The sequence below is a fragment of the Hirundo rustica genome, chromosome 4 (genome assembly GCF_015227805.2).
Source record: "Hirundo rustica isolate bHirRus1 chromosome 4, bHirRus1.pri.v3, whole genome shotgun sequence".
Classification (NCBI taxonomy): domain Eukaryota; kingdom Metazoa; phylum Chordata; class Aves; order Passeriformes; family Hirundinidae; genus Hirundo; species Hirundo rustica.
The window spans coordinates 57,967,672-57,975,671 of NC_053453.1; the positions used below are offsets into that span (position 1 = coordinate 57,967,672).

The 8,000-nt window shown below is 36.9% G+C and overlaps 1 protein-coding gene across 2 annotated transcripts in view; it reads left to right on the forward strand.

The window, feature by feature from the left end:
• GNPTAB (N-acetylglucosamine-1-phosphate transferase subunits alpha and beta) overlaps positions 1-7,587 on the forward strand; it is a 39,331-nt gene extending 31,744 nt beyond the window's left edge. Inside the window, exons 18-22 of one of the 2 annotated variants that reach the window (XM_040062098.2) lie at positions 563-661; positions 3,504-3,671; positions 5,167-5,257; positions 5,838-5,895; positions 6,386-6,509. In XM_040062098.2, the coding sequence (XP_039918032.1) occupies positions 563-661; positions 3,504-3,671; positions 5,167-5,257; positions 5,838-5,885 (406 nt within the window). In that variant the 3' untranslated portion in view covers positions 5,886-5,895; positions 6,386-6,509. Of the gene's footprint in view, positions 1-562; positions 662-3,503; positions 3,672-5,166; positions 5,258-5,837; positions 5,896-6,385 lie in introns of both variants that reach the window. The other variant, XM_040062096.2, reaches the window with a different exon arrangement.
• Positions 7,588-8,000: the final 413 nt, after the last annotated feature.

The following is an 8,000-nucleotide window of genomic DNA, read 5'->3' on the forward strand; positions in this document are numbered from 1 at the left end:
GAGTGCAGTTCAAGCAGCATGCAAAGAAGGAAACAGCCTTCCTGCATCTAGAAATTGTACATCTACTTCATCCTTCCTTCTACTGAAGCTTAAAAAAAGAAAAGACTAGAAAAAGCATTTTAGTCTTAACTACCTTGTACCTTTCCTGTGAGATGGAGGAGTGACAGTGGTGTGAGCTTTTTAAGTGGAGGAGGTTCTTAGGTGAGACTTGAAGAAACGTTCAGGTTGCTTTCTTATGTTAAGAGAAGTGAAAAATATAAATATGGTATCTACCACTAGTAAGACTGTTAACCTGGAGTCAAATATGCTTTCCCTTAGAATTCAGATCTGTGATTACTAATAAAAGTATTAGTATTAGCGGTTACTAATAAAAAAGGAGTTCTGTGCAAGAGCATTAGCTGAAAAATTTAAATGTACCAATGGAAAGCAAATGGCAAACTTTAATGAAGGTTGGCCAGTCAGATTACAAGTGTTGCTCAATAATGTTAAATAGAGGATTGATACTTATTGAACCAGACTTTAGGCTGTTTTATTAATGTATAAATATTATTTCAACAATAAGGTTTGAAATCATGGGAGAAGAGGAAATTGCCTTCAAAATGATTCGCACAAATGTTTCTCACGTCGTTGGTCAGCTGGATGACATACGAAAAAATCCCAGGTATCCTGTTTCGTGATTTGTGTGAAGTTGTGAGCTGGTTTTAATTTTCTGATTTGACTCTTTAAACTTTTTTTGTTTTTAAAAGATAATTTATTGTCATGGTGTTTAAAAGATAATTTATTGTCATGTATTTCTAAACTGTGTGTTCCAGGGTAAGACAAACTTGAACCAAAAGTACTTCTGATTTTTTCTCTCTGACTGAAGCCGACTCCTCTCTCTGTTATGTTAGGGGTTATCTCATTAATTTGTTACATTTTTCTGACTTAAAATCTTTGAAAACATAGAAACTTCAGCTATTTTTGAAGCTTTAATTTTTGCCATTCTAGAGAGCATACAGTTTATATTTCAGGCAATTTTATTTTAAAGGAAGAACTTTTTGACCTGCTTTATGGAGGTATTTTATACTAGGAGTTAGGTGTAGATTATTTTGTTACTAAATCAGTTTTGCATGTTCATTGTGCTTTCAAGCTCTTTCACTACGTGGAAAGAATCTTGCTTCTGTCTTCAGAAAACCACAGAGTTTTCTGCCAGTTTAATGAGTTTGGATGCAAGGAGAGGTCTGACAAATGTCAAAAGGCAGAGCAAAGAGGAACGTAGAAATCAGGTACCTTGGGCTAGTGAAAGTGAAGCCTCCTCTTTTGGTCACAGAAAGCTGTTGGGTAATCTCAACTGCCTGTAAAGCTGTAGCATAATTTGTATTTGTAAATAAAGAGTAGATTTCTACTTTCCTCTCAACACTGTACTACTCTTGCTGGGTTATTTATTCAGAAAGGGAAATGCTAGTCTTGAGACATTTTACAGCCAAAGATGATTTGTGTCTATTGCTATTCATTTCAAAGAGTATTTTCTGGCCACATAACTCCTGCATTCCAGTTGCCACAATGATCCATTTAAAAGAAAGTGCTCTAGCTCATCCTGCTGCTTCCTCTTCCTTCTCTATTTCTTCGTCTGCTGGCTAAAAGTTGGGGTTTTTTAAAGGTAGGGGTGATTTCTAGTCTTGTTAGGTTCAGAGAGGTTTGAGTAATGTAAGTTTCTCACCTTCAGCATTCACAAAGTGAGGAGCTGATTACCTGGGCTCTATTCCTGCCAAGTACAGTGCAGTACTGTAGTCATCTTGTTAACAAAGGAGAGCTGGCACAGTTATGCAGGCATGCCATTTCCTTCTTTTTGCCATGTTTTCCTTGCATACAAACCAATAATTATAACCAGTCTCTAAAAGCAGGTTTTTAGTGCCTGTCTTGGAATGAACTAAAAGTGTCATTCACTTAATGATCTCCCAGAAATGTTTGGTTTGCACCCTTAAGGCAAAGTGAGCATTAATTGTCTAGGCATTAATTATGGAATATCCAAGGGAATGTCATGTTTGGTTTCTTTTGGATTAATTTAAACAGTCTTTCCATTAGAAATGGGCTAATATCTTCATCAGTCCTGTACTTTGCTGTGTGTAGCAGCCTCTCAGTCTGTAAACTGTATCTTTTTTCAGGGAAGCTAAACAGGAATATTCACTCTACGAATACAGCTACTGCATTCCCAGGGCCGATGAGTTGCCAGTCCAAGGGATGAGGTCAGGGACAGTCCAGAGTAAACTCCCAAAATGCTTAGAGTGTAGCCATGATTGCCATAACCAGCTGCTTTGCATAGTATTACTTGATACAGGAGCTACAGCTTGCTTGTTTTTGAGAAGGCATATTTTTTCTTCTCAGCTGTAACAGTTTGAATGCCAGGTTATCCCCTGCACGTAATTGTCTAGAGCAAGGTTACCAATTATGCCAGATGCAGTACATTGCCATTCAGTGCTAACTCCCTGTGTGGGCTGATATACAGGATCCAGAGTTCTGCTTATTTCCAGATTCCTGTAGAAGTCTGAACTTTGCTCTTTGAAAGAGCACACCATACTATAGAGAATACAGCTGACTAGAACTGCTTATTCACAAAGGTTAGCAGTGACAAGGCACATGTCACCAGATACGATTTCTGCCTCTGGGGAAAATGTAGGGGTCTTGTATCTCTCAATATAAATAAAGCACATAGCCTTGCCCAAATGTGGGAAGGGGAATTTTTGTTGTCAAGCACCAGGTCAGAGTAGCCAAGAGTACATAGCAGTTTAGAACACTAGCTACTGCTTTAGTTTCAATTATTTGCAGTAACTTAGTTCCATGTTTCTTACATGAGAAATACTCTGCAGGAGCCATTATTGGGAGCATGTTTATTTGGTCACAGTGATTTTTATGTAAATTCTATCCAAATTGATGCTCTTTGTATTTTGGTAGGTTATACAAGTCTAGCTTTGGGTCTGTGACTCGGCAGACCAATTTATACATTGTTCTCAGTAAACCAAAACCTAGGGACCAAGCTTTGCCATCTCTTACACAATCTAATATAGTTTCTATGTTGATTTTCGCTAAAGAATTCAGCATGCACAGTAAAATATTAATAATTTTGTATGTTTCCCTCCTATAGTGGAGCTCACTTTTATTTTTTTAAGAGACTTTACTCTTGATAATTCGAACGTATAAAAATCCTTACCCAGATTGTAATGCTCTGTTCAATGGGTTCTGGGATGGTGCCCACTCTACTGCCCATTAGATGGCAGCATTAGATAACTAGAAATGTGGCCTGTCACTGGATTCTTCTGAGATTTTGACTTGCTGTCAATCTTCGTGTTCCTAGAATTAAAATAAAATTAATTTTAAATAATGCAACAATAAAAAATATATCTGTTTGGTTTTAAAAATACATGGTTTCAATTTTGTTTTAAAGGGTTGTGTTTGTGTTACTGGTTTGGCAATACCTTTGCCATATTATCAAGGAAATATTCTAACAGTGTCATCTTGTTTTCTAGAAAATTTGTTTGCCTAAATGACAATATTGATCACAATCATAAGGATGCACAAACAGTGAAAGCGGTGCTTAGGGATTTTTATGAGTCAATGTTTCCCATCCCTTCCCAATTTGAACTGCCAAGAGAATATAGGAATCGTTTCCTTCACATGCATGAACTCCAAGAATGGTATGTTCCACAAGTTCAAGTTACTGAAGTGCAGTAATATATAATTATTTTATTATACTGCTAACAAGCTGTTTTTCTCACAGTATTGTCATGAAAGAGTTAACAGTGAAACTAGGGTGGTAAGATTTGAATGGACTAAATATGAGGTCTACAGGATTTGGGTTTTTCCAGTGCTTAAATAGTCACCAGCATTTTATCAATTGGTCCTAACCTACTGCAAACAAAAGCTGTTGGTTTGTTCCTTTGTTTGGGTTTTTTAAAAATAAAACAGGAATGCTGGCTATCTTTAAATGCAGAAAACTCCCAAGCCATTGTTACATTTCTTACTAAGTGATTTTTTTTCAATCTGTCACATAGCAATAACCATCTGGATAAAAATCAGAAAAGCTATATGTGTGTCTCATTTTTGCATAATATGTGAAATGTTTGTGTGTGTTTATCTCATCTTTTTATAAATAACTGAAGAAATTGCAGTAGTTGAGAAGACAAGCAAAACGTTGATAGACACAGTGACAAATGACACAAGACTAATATAAGTAAACCCATTGCTGATGAGCAAACCATGAGGAATAGCTGTTAATAAGAAAATAGAAAATATTAGAGGAACTGTAGAAGGAATCAGAAGGAATGTAGGTATGACTGTAGTGCTACAAGCACTGCTGTAGTAGTGGTGGAGGGAGCAGGGGCAAACCCATTTCAGCAGTTAGCTTCAGAAATTTCTGCTGGAGGAGTAGACACAGTGTTGGCTCCTTTTTAGAGACTCTCCATCAAGACTTTTTGTAGCTTCCAAAAGACACTTTGACTTGTTTGTAGCCAAAATGATTCTACTAGGGTGTGTTAAGGCAGGCTAAAGTGCTGGTGGAAATCAAAGTATTTTCAGGCCCAGGTTAGCAGGGACCTCAAAAGATCATGTGGTCCAACATTTCAGGGGAAAAGGTGCCTAGACAAGATTTGCCTCCTGCCAGCTCTCAAGTGTCCTGGCTACAGGTATATAACTATAGCACATAAGGGCATTGCAGTTTGGTCAAAAAGGACATAGTGTGACTACAAAACCATAGTTGCCACAAGTAAATGTGGCACTTGGAGGTGTAGTTAGGTGCGGACTTGGCAGTGTTAGCTTAACAGTTGGACTTGATCTTTGAGATCTTTTCTAGCCTAAAAGATTCTATGATCTAGCACCTTGAGCAGTCATATCTTGGAAACTTCCAGTTGTGCAGACTCTACCCCTGTCTCTTGGGAGACTGCTCCAAAAATTACTGTTTTGACTGTAAAAAGGATTTCTTTATATCAAGATGGAACCTCTCCCAGTCCAACTCATAGCTGTTGCCCCTTGTCCTCTCTGTGTGGCTCTTTGTGAAGAGAGAGCCTATGTCCTCTTTTTAGTCACCCTTTAAGAACGAGAAAAAACTTTCTTTGAAGGTTTTTGGAAACTTTTTAAATATTTGCATTTATGATATATGAAGCTGATTTTCTGTTTCCTTCTTTTGTTGTCCAGGAGGGCATATAGAGACAAGCTCAAATTCTGGACCCACTGTGTTCTAGTAACACTTATTGTATTTACAGTGATCTCATTTTTTGCTGAACAGGTAAAGTTAATGTCTTCTTATCAAATCTGTACAACACTTAACAGGTTGTAGAATCTTCAGGATAATATTGGATGGGGTTTTTAAATAGGTTTTGAAGAATAGCTAGGATTTTCCCTTCATAAAAGAAGTAAAGGTTACATGACTCATGATTAGGTTGCTTTAATTTTTAAGTCACCATGTTGAGATTCCTTGAAAAGATGGTCATATGGGGAGTGGCACCTTCTTAGGTGCCTTGGGACAGTAAAGCCCATCACTAATGAGCTGAATTTGAATACTCAAATTCAGTAATTGTTTTGAAATTCTTGGTCTGTTAACATGAATATTGGTAGAAGTGTATAAAGTAAGTTAAGAAGAAGGAAAATTAGTCCAGAAGGGGATCTTAAGTTACTTAAAGGCTTTATCAAAATTTCTTCCCTAAGTAATTGCAAAGACTCCTACTGAATTCAAGAGGTTTTGGATCTGACTCAAGAGGAAAAAACCCTTGAATTCTGCAAGCTTGAAATGGCTTTCTTGAACATGATTAGTCCTGCTAAACTCTGAGGGAGTCAATGGAACAAATCATATGGGTAATTCTTTGCAGGTTGGGGCCTTAAGTAACACTTTCCGTGGTCTGATGAAGAGGGTGTAATTCTTGAAAGGTTGGCTTTTGATTATTATTTTTTTCCTACCTGTAACTTTTGCATGACTCTTTCCCTTGATTTTCAGCCTTTTTTATTAGAAAACTCCATTAGTAACTTGGCTTCGGAAGGGGATTTTCAACTCAGTGGTACAGTTAGGAATCTAAATACCACTTTAAGATGCCAGCTTTGTGATGATCTTTTAAAAATAGAATGTAGCCTGGTGTTAATTTAAATACACAAATTACCTTTAAAATAATCAGAATAAAGGCATGGTGTATTTTTCACTTTTTGCTTGTATTCTGATTATTGAGAAGTCTAGTGGAAATGTGCCATCTAATAAATGAATTGGAGTAAAAAATGCCTTTCTGGTATAATAAGAAAAAAAAGTACAGTACTGAGTATTTATCCTGGGTGGTACAGATTTGATAGTTTCTAGAATGAAAACCTGACCAGCTGTGGACCGTCAGCCCAGCAGAGAGCTACATATTGTATTTTTTTCTCTCCTCAGATAATTGCACTTAAACGAAAGATTTTTCCAAGGAGAAGGATCCAAATAGAAGTTGCTCATGAACGAATCAAAGTGTAGAAGAGCTTTATTTTGGAGATCAGTCTACCTCAAGCTGTGATTAAGCATTTTAAATGTCTCTTTCATAAGTGTCTTTTCTGGTTTGCTGTCTAACTACATTGATATGAAGAAAAAAATCATGCACCTACATTCGAATCTCTGCAGTACTCTTCGTGATATAAAAGCTGCTGGAGCTGTGACAATGCAAAATAACAACAACAAATAATTGCAGGACACCTGTACATAGGCAGTTTTCAACAGCTTACTTTACAACTCTTAGTTCATGGCCATGTTATCCTTTTTTATAAAAAGGGTTACCTAAACAAATGTAACTGCATTTATTGCAGTGGATGTTGCCAACTAGATAAAATGTTGGAAGGAAAAGTTGTTTGGGATCAGCTTAAGAAGTCCTTGATCTTGCATTCCAAAGCATTTTGTAAATTTGTCATTGTTGCTTTTTTTAGCTCTCTGGGGAAAGTTGAGAATTATGTAACTTGTCATTTAAATTTAGAATACATTTATAGATATTGACATTCTTTAAAGCACAGTGACAATTCATCTCCCTATTTGTAGTGTGTAATTGGGATTTCAAAGCAAAGGTATGCTACTAAAAAATTATACCATAACAACATCTCAGTGTTTATTTGAAAGATATTTTATAACTGGTGTATTATAGTCCAAAGAATACACAAAGAAATGGTCTTATTTCCTGGCTTGATTAAAAAGAGAGGGTTGTAATCAAAGGAAAATGATCAAGGTAAAATATTTTACAAGCATTATAAAAAAAAAAGCAAAAGTGCCTCTATATGAATGGGTAACAAACTGTTTCAAAGTAAAAAAGTATGGGGAGCAGTGTTTCACTTCATAAAACAATACTTGTACTGACTGAAGAAGCTGTGGTGTTTTTAAATCTAACAGGGTTTGGCCCTGTATTTTGCTGAGGTACCAGAGTAGCGTGGTTTTATGTGGGAAAGGGTACTGAATCTTCTCAAGCAGAAATTTTTGGTGGTGTATCTTCACTTAATTGTATTAGCAGTATTCAAAAAGCATTAATTTTTTTTGTAATCGGATGATGTACAAAATGTATGTGCATATGTATTGTAAGATACTTGGCTTGCTTTGGAATGAACTAAAACGTGATCAAAGTTCTGTCTGCCGTTTCTGTTTCTAAGTCAACCAAAGCTCACACGCTTTGGTAAATTAGCCAGGAATCTCTATGAATCTTTATGTCAAAAGTTTGGGGTTTTTTTTTTGGGGGGGGGGGGGGGGGGGGGGGGGTGGTGGTGTTTTTTTTTTTGTTTTTTTTTTTTTTGTTTTTTTTTTTTTTTTTTTTTTGTTTTTTTTTGTTTTTTTTTGTTTTTTTTTTTGTGTTTTTTTTTTTTTTTCCCCCCCCGTTAAAACCTTCCAGCTTTAATGCTGTAATAGTGATTTGAAGCACGGCTCCGTTCTCAAAGCGGAAGGAAGCTTTTGAGCCGCGTGGGGAGCCGCAGGCGCTGCCCGGGGCCGGCTGCGCCGTGTCCCGCTGCGGCGCTTCCCGCCCTTTCCCGGCGGCGGGAGG